This window comes from Microtus ochrogaster, chromosome 7, assembly GCF_000317375.1.
Source record: "Microtus ochrogaster isolate Prairie Vole_2 chromosome 7, MicOch1.0, whole genome shotgun sequence".
In the NCBI taxonomy this organism is placed as follows: domain Eukaryota; kingdom Metazoa; phylum Chordata; class Mammalia; order Rodentia; family Cricetidae; genus Microtus; species Microtus ochrogaster.
In genome coordinates this window covers 16,633,209-16,660,256 of record NC_022014.1, presented here as the reverse complement: position 1 = coordinate 16,660,256, position 27,048 = coordinate 16,633,209, and the positions used below count along the sequence as shown (strand labels likewise).

The 27,048-nt window shown below is 53.1% G+C and overlaps 1 protein-coding gene across 1 annotated transcript in view; it reads left to right on the top strand.

Annotated features, from left to right (window-relative positions):
* Nucleotides 1–2,626: 2,626 nt before the first annotated feature.
* Tmem132e (transmembrane protein 132E) overlaps nucleotides 2,627–27,048 on the top strand; it is a 55,200-nt gene continuing 30,778 nt past the window's right edge. Inside the window, exon 1 of the mRNA XM_005349388.3 lies at nucleotides 2,627–4,307. Within this exon, the coding sequence (XP_005349445.1) occupies nucleotides 4,241–4,307 (67 nt within the window). The 5' untranslated portion in view covers nucleotides 2,627–4,240. The remainder of the gene's footprint in view (nucleotides 4,308–27,048) is intronic.

The window sequence follows — 27,048 nt, the reverse complement described above, 5'->3', positions numbered from 1 at the left end:
TCCAGAAGACAAGGGGTGGTACTATCCCCTCTCTAGGTAAGCTGGGATAGGGACACCTAAATAGCAGTAGAACTGGGGTTCCTTGAGTAGTCTACTTTCCAGATGGAGTGAACAGTCCTCACTCCTGAGGTGGAGAAGAGGGACATGTGGCATTCGGGGACCTGGCAGGCAGCTCCACACCCCATAGATGGTGTGAAAAGAATAGGGCTGGAGAAAAGAACTCCACTCTGTAAGCATGAAAGGACCATGGCCTGACAAGCTGGCTCAGTCAGTGAAGTACTTGCAACCCAAGCATGAGGACTTGAATTCAAGTCAGCAGAAAATGTGTAGGAGTCAGATATAGTGAAGCGAGTCTAGTAACCCCCATGTTGAGGCAGAGACAGGGAGACAGACCCTTGGTGCTCTCCAGCCAGTCAGTGTAGCCCCAACAGTGAGCTCCATGTTTAGTGAGAGACTAATGATGGTGATGGTGGAGAGATACTGAGGAAGAGACTTCACATTGACCTCTGGTTTCCACAGGCACATGTACACATACAAAAATGATGGTGAGGCCCCTCAGCCTTCCTGAGATAGCCTGCATCTTCTCCAGGAGTAAAGCATGGCCAGGTAATCCCACTGCCTGGCTCACGAGCTTAGCATCCACCTTTCCTTTCAGAACAGAAGGTCTATGGGAATAAGAGCCGATCCTCCCTGCCTCATGGTTAGTCCCATGACACTGTTGTGAAAGTTGGGGTGGAAGAACGGGGAACTGAGTCGAGGTAAAGAGAAACCCATGAAGCCCATGTCACTAGCAAGCTGCCCAGCACGCTACGCTATTTCTAGCTAGAGCCAGGAGAGGAGGGTGAGCCCTCAGCCTCTTTGACTCCTGAGTCCGAGACAGAAGCTGTGGAGAACAACAGCTGGGCAGAATCTTGGGGGAAGTGTGTCTCTTTCCTCTGGCCACCTCCAAGTTCTGGGTCCCCACTGCAAGGGCAGGCAGAACAGAAGGACCAGGTTGTATTATTCTTTACACAGAATCATCCCTACCTCAGGAGCGGATCTGTACTCTTCACCCCGACAACCCCCCCACACACACACGGGGGGGGGGGGGGCGGGAACATGCAGCTGATTGCTGGCTTGCCTCTCCTTGGGATGGTTATTAAGTCCTTAGGTGACATTAATTGCCACCAGGCATTAGGGACCTAATGAGAATTACCTTCTGTGACTACCCCAGCAAAGTCTGTCCCCAGGGCCTCCAATGAGCCTGATAATCCTTCCCAGTGGACCTCTGAGTTCCAGTCAGCCGGCCATGGGGGAGGTGTAAGAAGAGCTAGGCAGGTTCTAATATGAAACCCAAGCAGGAACTATCAGCGGCTAGGAGGGAAGGGGTTCCCATAGCCATTCAAGCCCGTTTTCCCCAAAGTGTCCATTTCTGGAGGAAAAGGTAACTCACGGGAAACGGCAAGGGAGGGGTCGTGAAAATCATGATTTGTCGAAGGCGGCTCAGAAGGGAAACAGTCTGAGGCTTGTCAAGGCTGCCTTTCTTGTTGAGCTGGGATCTCATGTAGCTCAGGCTGGTCTTGAACTCTGTGTAGCACAGGCTGGCCTTGGACTCCTGATCCTCCTGACCCCACCTGACCAGTGCTAGGATTACAAGCTTTTTACTGGGCATGCTAGGCAAGCATTCTACCTACCAAGATACATCACAGCTGAAGGACAGATGAGGTGTGGACAGGGCACCCACCAACCTTTGTTCTGACCTCAAAGCCCCATACTCTATCCGGCATAGAAGGGTGACACACAAGTTCCATCCTCTCATGGGACGGAGTCTGCCCCTCCGGAATAGGGCCGATTAAGATCAAACCTTTCAGGATTTTCCCTCATGACATCTAATAACGCTGTCAAATCACTGCCATTGATTTCCACGTCTGACGGTTGACTGTCGGGTCTGATTTGAGTTCCGTTCTAATGGACGAGGTGTGATGGTGGGAACGAATGTCCGCCCCATATCACTCTCTCTTCGACCAATGACTAGGTGGAGTACAGAGAGACAGTTTCTCATATCCTCCCAGGCCCTCCTGGGGCTTGCAAAACAACCTGTAGGCAGTGGCAAATCCCTCGTCTGCCCCCAGCGGCGCCCCTTGCCCATCCCTGACCGAGGAGCTCCAACCAGTGGAGCTGGGCGCGGCAGCAAGGCTGATTCCCACCGGGTGCCCTGCAGAGACCACGCGGACTCAGAGGCTGTGGGAGGCTGCCCCCTACCCGCGCCTCGGGTGGAACCGCTGAAAACATCTCCGGCACCCGGCGGGGAGCTAGCATCCTTTGAAAAGGGACATCGGCGGCGTCTGCGGTGGCGTCTACACAGAACCGCAGTTGCAGCAACCAGCCGGCTCCACTCGGATCCCAGCACCAACCTGAACCGCTGAGGAAAAAAAAAATTAAATGTAAAGCCGAAGAGAACTGAACGGCGAGGCCAGCCCTGGGCTGACTCTCATTAAGGAGCCGCGCGCGCCCCCAGGCTGGGAATGCGGAATGGACACGTGGACAGACAGGGGAGCCGGGGGAGGGGGGAGTCTCCGTGGCGCGCGAGCCGTGGGCCGCGCGCTCCGGGGCCACGTGATCACGGGGAATCTGGGAGGGGGGAGGGAGAAGGGAGCGAGCGCGCCAAGCTGGGCGCCCGCCCGCTACGGTCCTGGTGGGCGCTGGATGCCGGACCGAGGAAGAGGGTGGCGAACATCAGTGTGTGTGTCTCTCTTTCTGGAATCATTTACGGAGGAGCGCCGTGGAGGCGGCGGCGACTGCTTCGAGCAACTGTGGCTCTCCCCCCCCCCCCCCCTCTTCCTCGCTCCCCCCCCCGCTCCTCATTCTTCACCCCCCCCCCCACGTCCAAGGAGAGCTGGCCCCCCTGCCGGCATCATTCTCTTCGCTGGGCCTCCTAAGCACCAGCTGCTTCCTCTGCCAGGGGCTGCGCAGGTGCGGATGCCTTAGCCCCTTGGCCGCACTCCCGCTTCTCTCCATCCGCAGCCGGGACTGGAGCGGCGATCCGCTCGCCCAAACTGACTCCGAAAGAGCTACAGCTTATTCCCTGCCGCACCAAGGCAACGGGCAAGCGGGTGTCTAGGGGAAAGGCGGGGTGATGGGGAGGACAAGGCGTCGGAGACTCTGAACCCTGGAAAAGTTCAAGGTTTGTGCAGGTTCCCCCAGGGAAGGCGAGGAGCGATGCTTGGCGGGGCAGGGCACCTCTACTGAGACAGCGACACCCCACCCGAGAGGAGAGAGGGTGGTAGCCCAGTGCTGCCGCGGGCTGACTACCCGCTTTCCCATTCTATGACGCTCACGGGCTGGATACTGGAGGAGACGCTCCGGGAAGAAATGGCTCGAGCCGGGGCGCCTTAACTGGCTTTCCCGCTCCCTCGCTAGTCCAAGCCCCATCCATCTCCATGGGGCAGCGGGTGCCTAGAGCTCCACCCTTGCTCCAGCCATCAAGCCCCAGACCGGCCAGGAGGCGCCGAGTCGGCCTGTGCTAGCGCAGACTTGAGTCGAGACTGGAGAGAGCACGCTGGAGTCCAAGACCGAACACTGCGAAGGGACAAACATCTGGTCACCCACCTCAGACGTTCCATCTGGGCGTCGCCTAGGGTGGTGGCGACCTGCGTCGCTTGTCTCATCCCTGCAAGGAAACTTTTCCTTCCCCGTTTGGATTAAAGTTGCCTGGATTTTCTCCTTCTTTGCAAAAGAAATCATTCGTTGGCTCCTGACCTGGGATTTTCCGGACTGCTGCAGGGCGCTTAGAGGAAGAAGAAAGCCGCGCTGTGTGTGTGGGGTTACCACCGAAACCAAAGCGATCCGGGCTCGCGTTGGGGATCTGCACCTTGAAGCGAGTACGGATAGGAGAGGCACGGAGAGGCCAAGGGCTTTGGCACGCAGCTCTCGACAACCTCCGAGAGGTGGGTGGCCACAGGACCCTGGGACCGCACGTGCGGCTCCCCCCTCGCTTCTCAGATCCTGCAGGGGGCACCAGCCCTGGGAGGTGGAGACTCCTCCGGCCCGGAGCTGCGCCCCCGCTGGCTCCGAGGGTGTAGCTGGTGGTGCCTGGGACGCCCCCTCCCCTCAGAGTGTCCCCAAATTGCGCTCTCTGGCCCTTGAAACCTCAACAGAGACAGTTGGGCTCCACAGTGAGTGGGAGGCGACCGATCCTAGCTTGAGACCAAGTCGCCTTGGACTGCTGCCCCCTAGGACCCCTCCCGCCCCCGCCTCTGCCATGGCCCCAGGAATGTCGGGCCGCCACGGCGCCGCCCTGCTCTGCCTCTCCGCGCTGCTCGCCCACGGTAAGTGTCGCGGCGCAGACTCGGGGTGAAGATGCGGCGGGCGCCCCTGGAGGGGGCGGAGGGAGAATCGGAGGAAGGAGCACCCTCATCCTATTGCTCCCGTGGACTCTCCGCCGGCGCTACCAGCACGGCGTCCCCGCCTGCCTCGAGAGCCTGCTGAAGGGACCTAGGTCGGTCCAGGGGAGATTGGAGAAAGGGAGCTTTCCTGTGGTCTCCGAGTTAGAATGCAGGGTCCAACCTGAGACCCTGGGGGCGTGTCTGCCCACGAAGATCTAGAGGGATGCTAGAGATGAACTAGATTGGATCCCCGACACCCGTCCGCGTTGCCCCGTGCAGCCCGCGAGGCTGGGAAGTACTGGGACCCACGGGATCCCGGCTTCCCGGCCCCGGCGCGCAAGCGGGTTCTGAGTCGTGCGGCCCGCTGCCTGGCTTCCTGCAGCGGGCCTCGGGCAGGGACGCGCACGGTAGGGGCCCGGGAGGCTTGTGAGCTGCATCTCAATGGCCGGCCGGTTCGCGAAGCAAGGCGGGCGGGGGTCTGGGCAGCGGGCACGGGCCGGGAGGCTGGCGGCGCGCGGAGGAAACGGGGCCGCGCTCCCGCGTTCTGCAATCTGTTGCGTCTGCTCCCCAGGCTCGCCCGGGGCTCCTGGCTCCGCGGGAAAGAGATGATAAAGGGAGGGGTCTGGGGTAGTGTGCCCGTGCAGTGAGACAGCGAGGATACAGGGCGGGGGGGGGGCAATCTCAGGACAGCCTTCCCCACCCAGAGTGGGAACTCAGATTTTTGAGCCAGGAGGATGCTGTGGCAGCTTCCGCAAGCTGGAGATGCTCCAAGAGGCGAGGGGCGCTGACCATGGCAGGAGGGAGAGAGCTGTGGAAGCCCGTGAGAGTACAGCTCTCTGCTGCGCCCAACGTGGACTCAGCTGACCTGGGACATATCTCTAACCAACAAAGGGCCGACTAGGGGTGAGGGAATCTGATGTCCCACTTTGAGGGATGAGCCAAGGACAGAATAGGAGAGGGGTTTTGTGGAGCAGGCCATCTGGAGGTTTTAGAACCCTCCACGTGTGGTGGTCAGCTTTTGCCCCAATCTGTGAAGTCCCTAGGAGCCTGGTTGAGCCTGCTGTGAACCCACCTAAGGTCTTTAACCAGGGGCGTTGCTCACCCCAACTGGGGTTCATTTTCAAGGCTGACAGAATAAGAAAAAATGACTTCTAGGAATTGTAGGATCCAAAGACTGGGAGGCAGAAGGGAACCAGCTAACCACCACCCCCCCTTTGGGTGGCTGGGTTCTTCCAGCTGTGGGGTGAGCTGATTTGCCTTTGATTTAGTGGGAATTGCTAGTCCCCTATTTCCTCAGAAATTTGCAGGCAATGGCTAGCTGGAATAGGGTATGGAGGGCACTTAGGGGTGCATCCAGAGAAGAATCTTCATCTCTTGGAGAGATTGACTGTGGGTAAGGTTAAGACAGTTTCGTGACCCGGAGCTAGCAGGCCTCTGTTTAGGAGTGCCTCTTACCGGTGCTTGAGTTCCATTACCAGCTCAACGTTGGCCCCTGGGCAGCTCAGTTACTATCCATAGATCTTGCTACCCCCCTGCATGTTCTCTGGCCTGGCTGTAGAAATCTGTTTCCCTTCCTGGCCTGTCAGAGTGGTCTGATTCCTAAGCCCCTACCCTAGGCAGGCCTTCTGGAGTGTCCTGCCTGCTGTGAGCCTTAGCTAGGGCTTCATGATGTGGCTGTCTCTGGGCCCAGGGTGTCCCACAGCTCACAGGTACTGCTGTCCTTAACCTGTCCACACAATGCTAGCACAGTACTTGCATGGTTAGGACCAAGGACTGACTTGGAAGAAGATAGTGGAGGAGGTGGACCAGTGCCCTATTTTCCCACTTCTGGCTCCTCTCTAAGTCCTTCTCTAAGCTTGAATGTCGCTTTGTTAACCCATATCTCAGTTTTACTTTTAAAACTCCGACATACCCCCAGTAAGCAAGAACAAAATGAAAGAAATGATGTCATGTGAAAATTAAGAGAATCTGAGCCCCAGGCCTTCATCCTGCAGGACTGCCTAGGACCCTCCTGCCACCTCCTCTCGGATTGAGGAAGGTACATGGACTTACTGTCACTTAGGCCAACTTTCAATAGGTTTTCTAGACTATTCTAAGATGGGGGGCATGGGGGTGCTGCTGCAGTATACAATGCCTGGCAGGCGACAGAGGCCACAGGGTTCTGATCACACAGTCGGACTGGAGGCCAGGCAGCCTGGGCTTCTGTCTCACTATGACACCATTGGGCAGGGTGACCTTGGGCTGCCTCCCTAGTGTCAGGCCCCCCTCCTCCCAGCCACAACATGTGGTCTCTGGCCCACAAGTTCCTTCTCAGGTTCCACCAGACTGTTGGGCAGAGCCCTTGTGTGGACAGAGCACCGCATTCGTTGTGGGCCCAGCTGAGCCCTGCAGGGTGTTCAGAGTGGGGTGTTTGGCTATCTCTTGGCGTTTCCAGTCTTGAGACTACCTCTGAAAAAAGCTAAGAAGGTTGTTTTCTAGTATCTGTCTTTTGGGAAATGATCCTTAATTTTCAGTTTCAACAGGAGTCTGGGGGTCAGGGTGTGACTGAGCCTGTTGGGGAGCTGACTTGGTCTGTTCTCTTATACAGTAACCTTTATTTTCCCCCATTGCCTATGGGACCAAAGGCCCATTCTTTGCCCTGGTTTCAGGGTCCTTCCTGATCCTGTTCCAGTGTGCATCTTCCCCCACGGTGCTCCTGACCTCTGTCCTTCCTGGTGCCTTAGATGCCCTGTCTCACTTCCCAGCCTTCCATAGTCAGCACCTTGCCTCCAGAAACCCCTACCCCAGCCTTTAAAGCCCAGATCCAGTAGCACCTCCAGCAGGGACTCTCTCAGGCCACCCCCAGCTCCTCAAGGCTCCTGAATGTTCTCCCGCCACTTCCGGCTGGCTACCTTTTGAGCTGGCATCCACATGCATCAAGTCCCCTAGCCCAGCCCCATGTCTTGTGCACGCTCTCCCGTCAGTCCCGTCTCTAGTGCACACACACAGCAATGGGTCAGAAGAAAGGGATGAAGGAAAGCCGAGTCGCTGGCAATAGGGATAAAAGAGGGCAGGAGAGGAAGAAGGGGGAGCAGGCCCAGACCCCAGTCACTCCTTGAGCGACTCCTTCAGGCTGTACACCCCAGGTGGCACATTGGGCTTTGTTCTTAGGAAGCTACAGGCTGTCTGGCACACCCCACGACTTTCTCCTAGAGGTTGTGTCTCCCACTCCCCTACTGTGTCTTTCTGGAGGACTGGGCAAGCAGCAGGCCAGGCCGGAAGGCCTGTGGTGGTTGTGGAGCTCAGCTCTGTTAACGTGTGAGGCCAGTAGGTGGGGGTGTGTTCTAAACTTGGTGGCAGAGAAGGAGCTTTGCTGGAATGGATCCTGAGAATGGCTGAGTGCAGGGTTCCAGCTATAGGAGGCTCTGTTGAAGGCCAGGGCTGGAACTGGGCCCTGCAAAAGCACCCATGAGTTTGGGGAGCGGGGCTACAGGCCCAGCCTCCATCCATCAGGATATAGCCCACTCCTGGGCAAGATCTGGCCCTGTCAGCTTCAAATACTGAAAGAGGAGACCCGAGGACAACCAAACCCAGCCTTCTAGTAGGCACGGATGAGGAAGCAGACGTGCAGGAAAAGGCCTGGAACTCAAACAGCAAGATAATGCTGAAAATTACAACAGGCATGAAGCCTAAAGGGGGTTCCTGGTTTGGACAAAAGCACTTGGGCAGGTTTTTTTTTAGATTTTTTTTTATTGCTTTATGAATAATACCATTCAGAATTTCCACCTCCTCCCATTTCCCTCCTGTTCCCCTACTCCCCCTCCCCCCCCCTCCAGTCCTAAGAGAGGGCAGGGTACCCTGACTTCCCAAGATATTCTGCAAGTCCCAAGCTAGCTCACAGTGGCCAGCCATCCTGACAGTCCTATTTAGCCTTCCCTAGCACCCCTGATCACACACCACATCTGATAAAACTTCAGGGCTGAGTCTCACTCACTGCTGGTCCTCCCAGCCCAGCCACAATGAGACCAAAGATTCCCCAGCTTGTCCCCACCTCAAGGCATTTTGTATCCAGAGTTATGAGCCCAGCATCTCAGAGAACTGACACTGGAGGAACCCAAACCCAAGACCTGTTTGGGCTACAGATCAAGTTCAAGGCCAGCCTGGACAACTGTCTCAAAAGGTGAAAGAGAAATCCAGATCATATCCCAGTGGCACATTGCTTGTCTGCCCTGTGCAAGGCCATGGGTTTGATTCCCTTCAGTAGCCCAAAAGCAATTCTGTAAGGCAGTTGGGACTCAGAGTCCTCAGATTGCAGGACACTCAACATGCCTTAGCCCCAGGAAGTCCATTTCTCCTGAGTCTGTTTTCCACCTCTGCCATTCTTAACCTCCAAGTTCTCTGCCCCCTTCCACCCTTCCACCTGCAGCAAATGCCAACACATGGCCCCGATTGCCCTCCCTGCTCCTTTGCCCCATCCCTGGCAATCCTCCCTTCTTCCCTGCTTGAGCTCAACACAGAATTTTAATAAGAAATTAATGAGCCAGGTGTGTACATGTGTGTTTTTGAGAAAACAAATGTCCTTTTCTATTTGCCTTCTCTGTCCCTTTAGCTGAAAAGCCAAGTGGGCATGCCTTACCATCAAGTCAAGCTGGCAGTGCTCTGCCTAGCTGTCCCCACGGTTGGGCCACGTACCCACCAAAGCCAGCGCCAGTGCTCAGCCAGCCAAAGGCTGTCAATGGAGGATGAATGGAACTTTAGAGAGGGGACAGGTGAGGCCAGTAGGGTAACAGAGACAAGCCAACTTCAGGGTAGCCATCACCCATGGCCTTGGCATCCATGAGTTGCTGCTGTGTCTTGCCCTTTGTCCCTTTGGCTCTGCTTCCTTCCTTGCCACTTCTCAGTACACACACAGAGACACACGTGCAAAAAAACCAAACAACCAGGCCTTGTTGGCTCTCAGCACCCAGCAGGATGAGTGGGAAATAGAAGCAATTACCTAGATAATTCAATGCTTGCTGCATGAATGAATGGATGCAAAAATGAATAATTCGCTGCAATAAAAAGAGGCAAGAGTAGAAAAGGTAATTGAAGAAAGTCCTTTGTTTTGGGGTTTTTCTTCTTTTTTTTTTTTTTACTAAATTATTTAGGAAATAATCTGCTTTTAGAAAGTTCCCCTGTTTATCAAACACAAGTCCTTCCTGTTGTATTCTCTCCCCAGACTTTTTGGTCCGTGAGAATAGGCGAGTAGTTTGCTTTCTTCACTCAAATGGCGTTTGCAGTTCAGTCCATCAAACAGCTGGTAATTACATACTTGGCTTGTAGAGCCTGTCAGCCTGTCTTTATTTTCCTGGCCCTATCTTTGTACGTGGGAGAATGACATGTTTAGGGACATCAGGGTGGATGACTAGTTCTCACAAAGGTCCAGATTCTCAGAGACATCTCTATCACCAGTCTCGAGCATGAACATGAGCAATGTGGGACCCTTAACAGCAGGGGCACAAGACTCCTTCCTACCTGTCTGCCACTGAGACCAGTGATCCCACTGTGGTCCCAGGTAGCCATCGCAGTTCGGGCCGTGCCAGCTCTAAATCCAGGCTTTCTAACCCTGTTCCTGGGACTCTCTTGCCATCAGGGACAGCACTGGCATGGGCAGAGAAAGTGGGGGCCTGTGAATCAGTAGACTACTTCAGGTTCCCTCTCCCTTGATCTCTTAGGTGTGTCCAATCTCTTAATGGCGCTCTCTCTCTCTCTCTCTCTCTCTCTCTCTCTCTCTCTCTCTCTGTCTGTCTGTCTCCACATTCTCACCAACCTAGTCTTCAAGAGAGCAGTTCACTCCTTCCATCCAGAAAGCCCCTGTCATAGGGTTTCTGATGCTGTGATGAAACACCATGACCAAACAGCAAGCTGGGGAGGAAGGGGTTTATTTGACTCATACTTTGATGTTGCTGTTAATCATCAAAGGATATCATGACAGGAACCTAAGTGGGGAAGGAGTCTGGAGGCAGGAGCTCATGCAGAGGCCATGGAGGGGTGCTGCTTACTGGCTTGCTCCACATGGCTTGTTCAACATGCTTTCTTATAAAACTTAGGACAACCAGCCCAGGGGTGGCCCCACCCAGATGGCCTGAGCATTCCCATATCAACTACTAATTAAGAAAATGCACCACAGGCTTGGCTATGGAACCATTTTCTGAATTGAGGCTCCCTCTCTGATACCTCTAGCTTCTGTCAGGTTGACATAAAACTAGCCAGGACCCCCACCATGGTTCCCAGACAACAGAGGACTCACGAACATTACCACCCATTCTGGTTTTCCCCCATTTGAATGGCACATTGCATGGCTTCCCTCCTGGCCATGATCATAAATGTGCCTGGATGCCATGTGACCCTTCCCTGCCAATGCGATCCTCGTGTCCCCAGAGGCATGCTGGCGCATGGTGTATATGTTGATTGTCTAAATAAACCAGTGCACAAACCCTTGTGTATATCGAAGTATAATATACACCATCTTCAGCCCTCAGACAATATTCAGTCGGTGCTTACTTACTGCACGGGGCCAGCTATCATCCCGTACAAGTCTTAGAATGAAACTCCTCAGGCTGCTGGCTAACTATCCTTGGATGCAGTCAGGAGTACACACATTCATTGGGTTTGCTATGCTGTCAGGGACAAAAGTCCTGTAAGGAGAGTGGGGAATTCTAGAGCAATTAAGCAGTTTGTCAAATAGCAAAGTGAGCTCTTGCTGAATGGGGCATTGTTAAGTATGAACTCCAAGGAGAGAGGGGATGAAAGTGAGGCCCTTCAGTATCAACAAGCCTTCACAAAGGAAGCATGGTGAAGAGCCCTGGGTAGGTGTGGTCACTTGAGAAGGTGGGGAGTTGGCAGGACTGGGGTCTGAGAGGGAGAGAGGAGCCTCCTGACCTCCCTAGGAGGCCGAATGCCAGTGTGGTCACCTCACAGGACCATACAGCATTCTTCTCATTCTCTGCAGTTTCATCTTTGATAATAATTTTTTTAATTATCTAAGCTTGCAAAAATCCTGCTCACTGGGACCTGTGCGTGACATGTTCTCACTTGGCCTGATTTTATACCGCTTTGATTTGGGGATTTGGGGTGTTGTGGTCAAGAGGTGGAGGCTCTGCCAGCATTCAGAGACCACAGAGACTGCTTCCTATAAGTCTCTGAGCAACCTGCAGTGGTTCCAGGTCACCTGCTCTGGGACCTCTCTGCCTCTCTCATCATTGACCTGCAAGTGTCTTGGTGTTGGCCTAGCCTCCCACGGTCAGACACTAGCCACTGATCTTCCCTGGTGCCCACATCTCAGCCAGGGGTCCATTCGTCTCTCATCTTGTTCTTCCTCTGGCTCCATAGCTGTTTGAGGCCTTTGTGTAATGGGAAGAAACTCTTCCTTTGGAAATAGGGAAAATGGCCATTTTCTCTGCTGCCAATACAGAAAAAAAAATGATCTCAATTTTCTGTGACTGTTCTCAGAGAGGTAAAATCTGCCAGTAGCCAGTCCATGGATGAGAGAGCTGAGAGGGTAGAGGACAGGTGGTAATGGGGCTTAGTTCCCCTGCCTGGGGCACCCACAGCCCTTCCCAGGACATTCTTCCTAACCTTGGCCTCTGTTGACCACACACCTGTGTTGGGCAACCAATGCTCTGTCTGCTGAGCACTGATTTTGCCCTCCACTTGGTGTTGGGCACTGAGTCATCCCTGGAGCCAGCAGAGAACCCTGTTCTGTTTCTGCCTGGCTCTGACATTCAGAGCTTTCCTCCTCCACCCACCCTTTCCTTGCACTGGGCATTAAACTCCCTGACTCTGTTGCCCCTTTCATGGTGATTTGGGCCAAGTTTCTTAACCACTCTCTGCTTAAGCTCCTCTTCTGCAAAGGATGATGGTCAAAGCACTCCGATTGCGGGGTGTGTTGTGATGATTCAGTGAGTTGCTTTATGCCAAATATTTCAGCAGATCGCACCCAGCACAGAACAAACGCGTAAAAATGACGGTTGTCAATATTATCATTACTAATGTTATTAGTGTGTGCCAGGAGCCATGTTGAGTGTGAAGACGAAGCTATCTGTCTCTGATAATCTGTTCTTAAAGAGGTTTCTAATGCAATGTCTTAGAGAGAGGAGACTTGTCACTGAACAACTGGAGCCACCACGGAAGGGACTGGGAATGCTGCAGGGAGGGAGGGAGGGAAGGTCGGAGGGGGAAGGAAGGGAGAATTGGGAATTTAGAGAGAGCATGGGAGGCATCTAGGAAGAGGTGGCTCAGGAGCCCTGGTCAGGTTCCAGGATGCTGTTCTGCAGGTAAGGCAGTCAGTGTCGTCTTCTCCAAGGGAGACAAAACCAGGGCAAGGTGACTGCTGGCCTGGTTCTCAGCACCTAGGGGTGAGGTGAACAGGTAAACTGAGGCTGCATGCTGGGGAGCAGTATGGCAAGCTAAATGCCAGGTGTGTGCGTAGCCATTCCTTTCCGAGATGTTCTGTCTAGAGACCTCTCAAAGCTGTGACCCCATGTTCCACAAAGTGTTCAGAAGCTATTGAGAGTTGAGGTTGATACCGTACAGACAGCATTCTTAACAGTGGCCAGGTCAGGGGGAAAATTGCAGATCGGTCCAGAGTGGAAGGAAGTTGTAGTGCTACCATCTGGAATTGTGGGTCTTGGCGTGGGAAGTGGCCATTAACTGCCATCTCATGTACCCCCTTGGGCGGTGAAAAGCCCACGTTCAGAACCAGGTTTGGTAGCGAGTGCTGCCTCTGTGGCTGGCTGAGGAGCTGAAAGGGCTGGATTCTCTACCTACAAATTTTGTTCTGCAGATGTGCAAATGGAAGGTGGGGAGCCTGTGACCCAAGGCTCAAGACATGGAACTGTCAAGGTCCAGAGTTCCTGGAGCCACTTGCATTATGGACTCTTGGACAGCTCATCAGAGCCCAAGCCTAGAGACCCCCAACTCCCTTCACTGTGTGATGGAGGCCCAGCCAGCCTCATTTCACTTTACATCCCTCAGCCAAAGGCTTCTGGGAGCCTGCGGTCTGCAGGGAGGCCTCAGGAGCCCAGTCACATTGGTGGGGGGTGTTAGGGGCATTCCACGGCACCCCAGCCTGTGCAACCCTTAACCACTACAGTGAAGCCAGGTGACCTGAGAGCCAGGGACTTCAGAAGATTGGTCCCCCGAGCCTTAGCTTCCCCACCTGCAGCCTCAGAGCATTGGAGCCTTCTCTCAGAAAGATGTGCAGGGGTAGAGCCCACTGTGGAAGCACTGGGAACAAACAGCAGGCACCTGCCACAGGGCTTAGTAAACACAGGTTTCTTCTTTTCTCCCTTGCCCAGAGTCAGGCCTCTGCCTGCCAGGAAGCACATTCAAGATTATGCCAAAGACTTCCCGGAGAGCAGTTGTCTGGTGATTGGGGGTTTTGTTTTGTTCTGTTGGAGTCTTTTATTTTAAGCCTTAATGCCTCCTAGCAACACACTGTTGGGTTTTAGGACCACAGTAGCCATCTCAATACCCGCCCCCACCAGCACCCTGCTGCTCCCCAGGTCTCTGCAGCAGCCCAGGTCCCTAGCACAAGCATGGCACTTGCCTGGAGGGGTCTTGACCTCCTGAGATTCACATCCCTATCAAGCAATCCACAAGATGGACAGAGGATGACCTCCACCCCCACAGTCAGGGTCCACGTGTAGGGTCCCAGGGCAGGGTTCTGTCTCCAAACCCTGGTCTCCCTGCTCCTGCAGCCTGGAAGCTCACAGGGACAACACGGAATGAGTCTCCAAGGCCTCATTACACTTCTGTATATCTGTCCCTGCATGTCTACCGTGGGAAGAAAATCCTACCCATCCTAGAGTCCTCAAAAGGTGGGTCGTTAGAGCAACATGCCCCGTATGGCACCTACAAATCTTGTGACAAAAGTCATGAAGCCGCTGTTAGTGATGTTATTGGCACCAGGGAACCCTCAGGAGTCGATTTACACAGGCCTGTCTCAGTGGCCCTCACACCCACTCCTGCCCCCACCACCTGCATTTTTCTTCTTCCTCTGCTATTTTCTTTCCCCACCTGCCCCTCCCCCACAATGATGGCGTGGATGATCAAACCTATCCTCCCAGGGCTTGGGGATAGGGGTTAGGGTCCTCGATTTTATTGCCCAACGGTAATATAGCAGAAACGATGTGTCTGTCACAAAGTAATTTTAACACTATATTCCAATTCATCTGTGCAAAAGATGGTTGTTTCCTCATGGAAGCCCATAGGAAGCTGTGAGTGTATGTTTGGAGTTCCTGTTTCCTTCTGTCGGGGTCACAGCCTCAGAACTCCGGCCTTCCACTCTGCCAGCAGCAGGCTGAGCTCCTTTTTGAACCCCACCCCCAGGCACACCAGCTTCAAACCACACATGTCTCACCTGCTGGCTGGGGGCACCCAGGACTCTTCCCCTCAGAGGCACTTCCAAGGCCTACTTTTAGAGGATCCCACTAGTCCTGACCGGCTTCTCTTGATTCTTGAAAGTTCCCTGTCAACTTAGAGCTGGCCCTGCCTTTCCCGGCTGTGGTGACTCATGCTGGTGATGATGGTGACCCCAGTGATGGTGCCTGGAGCTTCTGTACCTCACCCCCACCCACTGCCGGATTCTGGCCATCAAGGTCAAATGCAGTCACCCTTCTGCTCAGTGTCCCCTCACCTCACCAGGACAGAGAGCCAGATCCTTTGCAGCAGGTCCCGAGCCTACCGGGACTGTCATTTCTCCCCACCCTGCCTCTGACCTCGCAGCTCACACCACACTGGCTTCCCAGCTCTCCTCAGCATGCTGAGTGAGGTGACTCAGAGGCTTGGTCTTCAGGCCCCTCTGTCCTTTGGTCTCTCAAATGCTTCTTACCAGTGCAGACTTCCCTGGCTACCTCTGTCCACTCCCACATCCCTGGGACTTCTCCTATGACATAGTCCAGAGCTGGGTCTACTTGCTAAGAGGTTGAGCCCCCATCTGAAGGGAGGCCCCTGCCAGCAGAGAACACATTTGTTTTGTTGAGTGTGTTACCCAGCGCCTGGACCAGGGCCCAGCACAAGGATTCTTAGTCTGTAACGTGAAAGGAAGGAGTCAGTGGTAGGTGTGGCCCCCTCTTGAGCTGCTGGGCAAACAAACTAGTTCTGAAACAGGTGACAGAGACAGGAGCCAGAGGTAGAGAAGGTATCCCTTCCCGCACGTAACTCATTCACCGTTCGTCTGTCAATCTTAGAGAAATGGCTTGCCTTCTCTGTGCTTGGTTTCCTCCTTTACATAATGGAGTACTAGTAGTATGATCCTCATGAGGTCAGTACAAGGAACCAAGGAGATAATGTGGGCCCGGAGGAAGGTTTGGCTTATGGTACTTGCTCAGTAAATGGCAGCTGTTGTTAACTTAATGCTGTTGAAGGCTTTCTCTATACCGAGCATTTAGCACACACTGGACGAGTATATGGCAGCCACAGGCTGGCACGGGGCAAGTGTGCAAGCAGGTTTGGTGCCATGCAGTTGATGCCAGGTGGCAGAGGTGCCTGCAGAGTACCTGGTCTCACATGGCCTTTGGAGAGGGCTAGAGGTGGCTGCCCAATTCTATGCTAAGCAGCAACATGTTGGATCACAGCAGTGCCATGGCAGTGTGTGTGTGTGTGTGTGTGTGTGTGCGCGCGCGCGCTCTCGCAACTGAATGTTTGACAGTTTTTTTTTTTTCTGGAGCCTGCTCACTAGTCCATATAGTATGCAGTGAGGCGGGATCAAAGGTGTTTCAGCTCTACACCACACTGGGGGATAGACTGTTTCCTGGCATCAACCTTCTTATCTGTGAAGGGAGAATCCTGGGAGTCAGCAAGCCAGTGGGAGCAGAGGTTCCAGAAGCAGATGGTAGGAAGGTGCCTTGTGGGCACGTCAACACAGAAGGGGAAACCCCTGCTCTGTCATAGGGTACCACAGCCCTATAGTCCCATCCCCAAGAATCACACTCCTGCTCTAAGACTGTATAAGCTGGTTTGCATAAAACTATCCCTAGGCCTTGCCTTTAAAAGTCTTTGTCTTTTCTCTAAACAGCCCGTAAATGATTTCTGCAAATTGCTCTAAGTAGGGAAAAAAAAAGGAAGAAGGAAAAGAGAAGGAGAAAAAGAAATAATAATGTCAGTGCCAGCTGCCTGACCAGAATGTTGATGAATCTCCTGCCTGCCCCTATTCCTTCCCACAAGCCCAAACTGTGCCTCCTCCCTCAGGCAGGAGGTGGCCATCAGACAGGAAGGCGGTCTCACAACCTGCCCTGCCACTGCAGATCTCCTTGGGGACATGCACCTCCCTTGTCAGTCTACCGCTCTTCAGGAGGACCTGCCCTTCTTGCCAGTGTAGGGGCTCCCTGGAAAAGGCAGGGCCTGCCCATCAGAGGGGCCCGGATTCCCTCTAGGCAAGGATTGGGTGGGAACACTGGGATCCCCTCTAGAGCCTGGTTTCTTCCACCATCGTTCAGACAGCACAGGCTGGTTCCCAGACTGAGACCTCGGGCACATGCTGATTGGTTTGATCATCTGTCACCCTGCACAGCTTTCCCCAGCACATGCTGTGTGCCAGAGCCTTTAGGATGAAGCTTTCCTGACGCGGTCTGAGCGCTGCATTAATCTTTGGGCATAAAGATACATATATAGAGGCAGTGTGATACTGTGTCTATAGCAAAAGAATAGTAGTAGCTTCACCCCTGAGGCTGATGACCTATCCAGCATGGGTTCTTGTTTCTGTTAACTGGACCATGCACGAATTCCATCTTGTGAAGAAGACCTTAAACCCTATAAGAAAGTGGTTGGTTACTTCCTCCTGCAAGCACAGGCACTTAGAGGAGATCTAGAACCAGGCCCTAGACGTGGCCTGGCTCTCCTGGGGCAGGACCTACACTTGAAGCTCAGCATGGAAGCCACCCCTATAGTCTTAGATCTAGGCTCCAGTCCAGACCACCCCCATGCCATTGTGACCACAGCTCTGTTGTGGTGTGAGGGCCAAGGTAGGGGCATGCAGCTCTGGGACATTTGGCCTACTTTCTCCTGCTTCTCTCCTGTGTGTGCACCGTGCTTGCTACTGTGAAGTATTACCATTGCCTGGCATTGCCAGCCCTGACATCACCATGTAGCCGTAAGACCTTTTTCCTTGCCCAGGCCAGTTTCTCTGTGTGAAACATAATAAAATTGTATGAAATCAGTGATTTTTCTCCCAGTAATTTTAAGCACAGAAATGTATGCCACACATGATAACACAATACGTCATAACATCTTCATACCACATACATGAACAGATGATAGGTGTCACAGATGAAAGCCAGCAGGTGGATGAAGGAAAGTGAGGTGTCACGAGTCCCACTTTCCCCATGACACCATGGCTGCCCTCAAACACATCCATGAAGCCAGTAGATAGGCACTAAGTCTGCTGTCACCGTGCAGCTGAGGGCCCACAGGGCATTGCTGATAAAAGCATCCACGGACCTCCATGCTCCCTTTCCCTGAGACCTCAGTTTCCCAATGGAGGTGAGCCCCAGGGAGATGGACTGGCTCCAGCACCCATGGACACTAGATGTGGGATTAGAGCCACAGGCACCGGAAAGGCTTGGGTGGTAGCAGACAGGGGTCTGTACCAGTCTTGTCCACCTTCCCGCGGGCAAACTGTTCAGATGCCGCAGAACCACCATTTGCCATCTTCTTGTGCTCCCTTTGATGTGCCGAGAAGGAAGGAGGATGAACACAGACACAGCCTCCGCTCCCTCTCCCACTTAATTGGAACCCAATTAAGTGAATAATTGTTACAAATGTGAAATCACCTTCCACAGCTTGGGGATGTGGCCTGCACACAGCATGAGCCGCAGGCCTCTTACAGACAGACTTGACCTAGTGCTTGGATCCCCACAGTGGGGTGTGTTGACCCAGAGCTCCCCAATCTTCCTCTCCACTAGTTACCATAAAACTCAGCCAGCTGCCGCCCCAACTCATGGCCGTTGAGCAGAGTAGTCCATCCAGGCTTCGGCCTCTGCTCAGACACTCACACCCTGCTGGATTGTCTCTGTGCTAGGCCTGGCTCACTAGCCCTGAGCTCACGCATACCCGCTCGCCCCTCGTAAGTGGCAAACATGCATAGGAAGTCAATCAAGGCAGAGAGGTGGGTGCCACCAAGGACAGTGAGAGGAATCCCACTGGAACATCAGAAGCCTTAGGCAAAAGCTTTCTAAGGAAGGGGATGTGCTCCCGGGGACTGTCCACAGTCCGTCTTTCCTGACAGAGGGAGCAAGGACAGGTATACGGAGAATCAGAGCATGGAAGACAAATGGCTCGTTTTAGGGAGTGTCCTAGAAGCCCGTGCAGTGAACACCCCACCCCCAGAGGCATTTGCTGACATCACATACCTACTGTGCTCTGGGCAGTGGAACCATGGTGGAATGGTTCATTTGGTGTAAGATTCTGCACACGGGCTTTTAGGGCAGGAAGACTTTATTGGTGACAGAGACAAAGTGGAGGAATCCCTTTGCAACTGTGTGATGAGGACTTGGATTGAATTGGGGATGTCTGGGTTCAGAAGTACTCTGTCAGAGGATGATGATCTTGGCCACTCAGTAGAGTCTGCCGTCCAGCTTAGCATCTGAATTTGCTCCTAGTTAATTCTTGGACTAACCCAATGCTAAAGCAAGGCAGGGAGTAGAGAATAGCTGGGACCCAGAAGCCAGCATTGCATAAGGTTCCTGGCACTGAGATTGGTCCAGGGAGATTCCCCAATGCTGAGAGACCGGATGGGTGGAAGATCTGGAAGGATCTCAGGGGTCAGAGGACAGGAGGAGAGGAGAAAGTATATTGGACATGGGCGTATGTTATTGGTGTGTGTGTGTGTGTGTACGGGTTCATGCACATATGTATGTACATATGCATGTAAAGTCCAAAGGTCCATGTTACATGTTTTCCTCTTCCACACTCTGGTTTATTGTTTGAGACATGGTTTCTCACTAACTTTGGAGCTCACTGAATTGGCTAGCCTGACTGGCCAGGAAGCCTCAGGGACTCTTTTACCTCTACCTCCCCAGTGCTAGGGTTACAGGTACCTGCCACCACACCTAGATTTTTCTATGGGTCTCCATATTTGCACAGTAATCACGTAACCAGCGGAACCATCCCAGATCAGTCCCCAGACCAATCTTTGAATGATTCGGATGAAACCTATTTTCGTTTTCTATCTGTATCTGTGGTTGCCTTTCTCACTTGGTTCTCTATTCTGGGTCTAGGTGCTCAAGGCCGGCCTCCTAGAGCCTCTGTTGAGTCTCTCTGTTTATGAAGATGGGGCTATTTACAGCATGAATTGTGAATAACGTGTTTGGTGGGCTAGTCTTGGAACGCTAGCACAGACACCATACTCTTAGCATTCCAGATCTGAAGTCCAGAATGCTCCAAACTCAGAGACGTTTTGAGAGCAGATGTGACATCCCCCAGATGGAAAATTCCACACCCCACCTTATTAAACAGGCCACAGTCAAAGTGCAGATGCATTAGAAATAATATATATGAAATATCCATCAAGGTGCATATTTGAACAAGACATAATTTCGTGTTTACTCTTGGGTCCCATCCCTAAAATGTCTCCAACCGAAAAGAATCTGAAACTCAAGACCTTTTTAACCCTGAGAAGTGTTTCCAGGCTCCACCTGTCAATCTCCAATCAACTGTTCATGAGCAGTGCACTTAAAATTAAAAAGTCTGAGTGGAACATTAATGTGGGAGGGGGCAGGGTTGGACGGACATAGCCTGTTTGACCCGTCTCTTGAGGGTCCTCTCTGAGGTGCTTCTGAGGAGAAGCAGCTGAGACCAGAGAAGAGCTGACAGGTGTGGGACAGGCCTGGCCCTGAGCCAACAGTGGAACTGGGAATGCATAAAGCATGGGGATGCTTTTCTAGGGGCCTGAAGAGGGGGGGAGACCAAGAAAACAGCTCCCGTAAATCAGATTCCAATCAAGAAAAGGAAGTATGCAGATGGAGGGGGGGAACTGTGAGGCCAAGTCAGGGGATCTGTGGGAGCTGGGGTACATAAGCACTAGGTCTACATGGTCTCCCATTGACATTCACTGTGGCAGAGAAAAGATCTCCAACTTGGATAATGGGGATCGATGGACAAGTGGTCTGGCTGCCGCTTCTGCCTCCTCATCCCTTGTCCTTCTCCCTCCTCTTGTTTTTTGTTTCGATTTGGAATTGTTTTTGTTTTGAAACAGGGTTTCTCTGTGTAGCCCTAGCTGTCCTCGATCCCCCTTCTCTAGACCAGGCTGACCTTGAACTCAAAAATCCACCAGCCCCTGCCTCACTAGGACTGGGATTAAAGGCATGTGTCACCAACTCCTGGCATCCTATCTGCCTTCTTGAAGTATAAAATTCTGGCAAATATAGCCAACAGGCATTCTGTGGACTAAGTTCAAGGAGTTCTTGCCGATAGACAGGCATGGGGGCGGGCAGTTAACTTGCCCCTGCATTGCTGAGGAGAGAGGAAGCTTCTAAGAGAGAGAGACACAGTGGCACCCAGCCCTGGGAGGAGCCTGTTCTGCTGCTGCCCCCTAGGAGGCCCACTGCCAAAGATCCCATGAAAAGTGTCTTTGGAGCCCCCTTCCGCTGATCCCAGGGGTTGCCCTCAGAATAAGGGGATTGGGGTCTCCACGGAAGCTGTTCGGTCAGCCCTAGGGGGAGTGAGGTCTTTACCCAGAGACCATTTTGTCCCCAAAACCCCAGCCCTGCTTCCTGAGGATGGTGGACTCAGAGAGGCAGCCATTCACAGGGGAGATGACCCTGGTGGCCTTGGGGGAGGGGCTGTCCCTGACCACACAGGGTGACAGTGATTAAATGCACCAGCAGCTGGGCCGTTGGGCCCTCCCTGCTGCTAATTTGGGTCAATTAAGCCAATTTGTCTTTGTTGACTGGATGTCCTCTCTGTAATGGCTTTGGCCCCTCTGGGACCAGGGAAGAAAAAAATGGGGAGGAGGAGTCTCCTGACTACAAGGCTCTTCTCCCCCCCCCCACGACACCCCAAAGCCCTGGGCTCGGGGGCTTCTGGACCCTTGTGACCTTCCATTGTCCTGAGGGTGTTGTCAGCAGCCTCATCCGGCAGCTGCCCCAGACTTCACCTCGTCTCACAGCAGAGTGAACTTTTCAGAGTCTGCTCAGATGGGAGCTGAACCCAGCCGTGGGGCCCTAGGCCCAGGATTACTGTCGGTACCTTCTGACCTCTGCCCTTTCCACAAGAGGCTTGCTTTGGGCTGGCCCTGCTGCTATGAAACCCCTTCCCCAGGTTTCCTTGGAAACTCACTTCTGAGGTAATCAGGTTCTACCTTGCTCAAAAGAAAGGGAAGAATGCTCAAAAATTGATGGCTTCAGAGGGAAGAGTGCTGTCTGGCACTGGGCATGCTCCTGAGAGTGTTTCTGTCTGTGGGATTATAATGAACCTATACCCACAAGTCTGGCCTCCCCACTGTTGGCCTGGGTAAGCAAAGGTCAGAGGTCAGACTTCCACACAGCCCTGTTTTCTCTTGCTGTGAGCCCTGCATGCCTCTTCATTTCCTGGACCTCAGTTTACCTATACCTAGCCCTGGAGGCATGGGGTCATGCTTGGCCTGGGCTCCTGTAGCTCTCATATTGGAACGGTTGGCCTAGAGGTAGTGTGGTATGATGGGCAGTTTTCTCTTGTTCCTGCCTCGGAAATGTCGCCTTACTTCTTTCTCCACTCTGGACAGATGAGTCAGGGAACTGTTGTCATATATAGGGACACGTGGGGACTAAGAAGACACAAAGCTTCCTTGTGTTTCCCAACGAAGTTGCGTCATCTCCGCAGACTCAGTGGAGGGAGGTACTACCCAGGTCAGTGGGTCATGGGGGAAGGGTCAGCAGTCTCTGGGGAGAAGAGCTAGGCAGGGCCAGTCCCAACGGTGCACGCATGAGTCAGTCGTGCGCACTCATAGGATGGCTTCCTGAGCTCACCCTGTGACAGGTGAAGATGGGAACAGGTCAGAGGGGGACAGAAACAAGTGGAGGCGTTGAGTCATCACTTGGAGTGCCTTCTCTCTAAATACAGCTCACTGGACTTGCCCTGTGTGGCATCAAGGACACCTTCCCATAAGCTGTGGCCCTTGGTCTGAGCTCTTTTGTGTGGGCCCAGTGATCCCCATGCCTGAGTCCTTGGTGGTTATCTGAGTGAACAAACCTAGTGACTAGAAGGGAGACTAAGTGAAGGGCTAAGGGGCTAAGGCAGTGCAAGAGATCTGTGTCCCCTCCCTCCACCAAGTGCCCTCCTCAAGGCTAAGCCCATGAGGTGTGTCACGTGTGTGACCTGCTCACCTGCCTAGGCGTCAGTACTGAGGGTGTAACGCTAAGGGCTGATAAGGGGCTGACAACTCAGAGTCCCACAGGGACCAGAGGGAATGTCTCAGTCCCTTCTATTACTGCTGGGTGTAGTCATGGAGACCCAGGTGGTTCCCAGCCAGAAAGCTGTGCAGGTGCATGCCATGGGGGCAGTCCATAATTCTCAGGTCCTTCTTCATGCTGAATTGTCACCCATGCTGTCTGGATACCTGGGGAGAAGAGAAAGTGTGTGGTAGTTTGCCTTCATGGGGGCCTGACAGATGGGTTTATATAATGAGGCTGAGGGCACATTGGCTTAAATCATGGAGGGCCCCTCCCACTTCTCCTTCCCCGGGTATGATCTTGACAAGGTCCCCCACCAGTCAGCCTTTTCCTGGGGTGTTTCTGGGCTCCCAGGCTGTGCCTTCCCACCTTTCTAAGTCTCCTCTACAGTGCCTGTCCCTTAGCTGGTGTGCCTTCCTGGGTACCCCATCTCTGCTGAGAGTCTCGAGATCCAGCGGACAGACACCCTTTGAATGTTCTGTGTAGGTCCTCAGCTTTGCCCCTCCCCTAGGCTGGACCCCATATTGTCCCCCCCCCCTTACTCAGATATCAAATAGGAGCTATCACTGTTGTCCTACATACCCTTCCTCTCCATCCTTCCCTGCACACCTGGCCCAAGCCCACCTGGTGTCTGGACTTTGTTACCAGAAAGTCACACCTAAAATGACAGTAAAGCACCATGCACCATGTGCCCAGATGGCCCTGGACCCTGACCTGGGGGCTTTTAATTTATAAGACACACACACACACACACACACACACACACACACACACACACACACACACACGTGCGCGCAAGCGCGCTCACACACACACATTCACACACCAGCAGCAGCAGCAGGAGATCACTGGGGGCTTTTCATTTATAAACACCATATACACACACCACCACCACCACCACCAGCAGCAGCAGCAGCAGGAGATTACTGGCCCAGGAGTGGCCAGAACTTGTCCAGATAGCCCTTGTCAGTGTGGAGCAGCCAGGCCTCAGCACATAGTCTGTGCTCCTCAGAGAGCTCTCAGGAAGGGTCCTTCCTGTCACTCTTGATGTTCAGAAACTGTCACTCAGCTAGACCTGGGCAATCGCATCCTTAGAGTGCCCCCTGCAGCCTGCTCTCTGGGTTTCTTCTCACGAAGTCAGCCAACTTGTCCCCAACACCTTCTGGCCCCCCATCAGGAGAGCAGATGCCCCAGTTCCAACTAGTGACTCCCATGGCCCTGTTTTTTGACCTTACCGTGTCTTCAGTGTGTCACACATTCCCTTACTCTCTTCCCCAAACACACGAGCCTCACCCCATACAAATGACCAGTGACATCGGAACTTAGCATCCTATGGGACCCCAGTTCTCTCTCTGACACCACCTGCTTGCTCTTCCTGCCTGTATTTCTGTTGCTGGTTTTGTGTTTTGAGACAGGACCTCAGTATATAACCTAGGATGACCTAGAACTCACTGCAGTCCTCCTGCATCTGTTCCAGAGTGCTGGGATCATGGCTCGACACTATCAAACCTGGCGTCCTAGCTAATGCCTAGCTATTCTCCTCACTGCAGGCTCTGCACAGGCCTCCCGGATGGGAATCCTCACCCCTGCACTATGCCCCCAGAAACCCTGTTAGTTGTTTGCAGTTCTGTCCCCTCAGAGACCAGTTGTGACCTCCCTATGAACCCCCCCTCCCCCGGCATTCATCCAGGGCCTGGAAGGAAGGAACCAAAGAGTAGATGCATTCTGAGGAGAGAGAGCCCGTGGCTTGGGTAAAAGATTGCTATTTATAGCAGCTGCCAGCGTTCATTACCAAGGCAATTCTGGACCAGGCTTTGGAAGCCCTCACCCATCTGTCCCTCTGCCGGCCCAAGAGGAAGGTGGGAAGGTGGCTGGCACTGTAAAGGACTGGTGGCTAAGCCACAGGAGGTTAAGCAGATTACACAAAGTCGTACAGCAGGGAAAAGGCTGGACTAGGATTTGAAGCTACCTTCTCTGGGTGCAGAAGGGAGACTTGTGGCTCCTGGGGCCGGAACCCAGCTGTCCTGTGTGGTTTGGGGAACCAGGTAGCCCGGGGAGAAGCAGAACATTTGGAAGGTGCAAGAGCAGACTGTGCTGGTCTTTTACTTCCTGGAAGGCACTTGTATTTCCTTATGTAATCAGCTGTGACGTCGTAAGTGAGCAGACACAGGTCTCTTATTCTTGACTATTGCATGGTCAATTGAGGCCCTCAGAGCGTGAATTAGTATGACAGGTAAGGCTGGGTTTAGCTCAGGAACCGTGTTGTGAGTCAAAACTGGGCACAGCAAAGCCTTAGGAACAGAGGCTAGGCACCCTCAGTGCACCCTCTGCAGGGGATGGGGTCATGTAAGGAGGATTTTAATGCCAACACCTATTGAAGGCCTCTCTCTGCTGAAGCTAATCCACCCCAGCCTTGTGACTACCCAGACGGGGGGACCATGTCCCATACAAGCAGAAGATGAAAGAGCCCTGTGCTAAGTAAGGCACAACCCTAAGCCGAGTCCTTGTGTATGGACAGATGGAGGGTGGGGTAGCAATCAGAGGCCCCCTCCACACATCTGTGAAAGATTTTTTTCATCAAATATTGTCACAAAAGCGCATATAACACATACCCTCAATACATACACACTCAAGAAATCTCATGATCTGAAGCAAGGAAAGTCAGCAGGTACCCAAAGCTTGGCTGTATGGACGTGGGCTTTGTCTGCTGGACTGAGAGTTGTCTGGCTATGTTTCTCCCACTGTGTGTGTGTGTGTGTGTGTGTGTGTGTGTGTGTGTGTGTGTGTATGTCTATGTGACTGTGTATCTGTGTGTATGTGCATATCTGTGTGTGCTTGTGTATGTGTGTGAGTGTATATTGGGGGTGTTGCTAGGGAGTGACCCAAAGGTCTTCTACAAGCTAAACAAGCCCTCTACTGCTGAGTCACCTCCCCAGGTCCTCTTTTTAAAATTACATAAAAAATACTTTGTTTGTGTGTGAGTGTGCGCTCACACTTATGTGCCACTGCATATGTGTGGAAGTCAAAAGACCACCTTCAGGAGTCAGTTCTCTCCCTCCATCCGGGGCTCTGGTGGTTGAACTCCATTTGCTGGACTCGTGCAGCAAACTTGTGTATCTGTTGACCCATCTTGCAAGTCTCCCAGCCCTCTATTTAGTTAGTTATTTTGAAACAGGGTCTCAGTAAGTTACCAAGATTGCCTTGAACTTTGACATTCCAGGCAGGTTTTTAACTTATGAGCCCCTGCGTCAGTCTCCTGAGTAGCAGGGATTGAAGGCTTGTGCCACCACACTGGGCTGTCTGTAGGTTACTTCTAATGGCCACTTCTTTGATCTTGTTTTGTGAGACAGTATCTTGGGTAGCCCAGGCTGACCGTGAACTTGTAGCTGTGTATCTGACGCCAGCTATGTATCTATATCCTTCTGCCTCAGCCTCTCAAATGCTGAAGTGACAATCCCGTACTGCCACACCCGGCTTTGCCCCCCTTTATATACCTGGCCCAACTTGCAGTATGGTATATTCTGCCCTTACTGACAACACTGTCTTGTGAGCCTCTATGGGTAGGTACCCTGTGGGTGAAAATATTATCAGCTCCCACAAGCCAGACACTTGCCAAGTCCAGAGAGGATGGTGTTCTTTCCCGCAGGCTAAGAGCAGGCTTGTCCTGCTGTGTTAGAGCCTAAAGAATTGGGACCGGTAGGGTCTCTATTGCCCAGCAGCAGAGCATGCCAAAGGTTAGAACTGGAAAAAGCTTGAACAGCCACCCACAAAAGGAACTGAAATCCAGGGACTGGAAAGACATACCCTGCCTGAGTCCTACAGCAGGACTGGATAGGACAGAAGAACCACCAGCCTGGTCCTGGTGCGCCCCAGGTTCCGCCTGTCTGCCCTGGATTTGGTGTGCACCATGTGCTCTGCCTGTTGGCTGCCTCCCAGACTGCTGCAAAAGAGGTGCCTAGCGTAGAACCAGGTCCGACCAGTGTGTCAATCGTCTGTCACTAGTAGCTAGGATGCCACCGCTTGTGCAGTGCTGCCTGTCTTGTGGAGGCAGTGAGCAGGGATAGGCAGTGGACCTTAAGTTGTGCTATTATTCAGAGAGCCTGCAGCCAGACAAAGCAGCGGATTACCGTCTTTGCCAGCAGGCTTTAGAGAGAACTAGGAGGGAGCTGAATAAAGGTCATTCTAGAACTCAGCCTCACTACTCTGGGAAGGTGCTTAGACACGTTTCTGAGACCTAATATATGTATGTGCCTGTGGTAGCTGGAGTGTAATTGGCTCCCATAATCTCATAGGGAGTG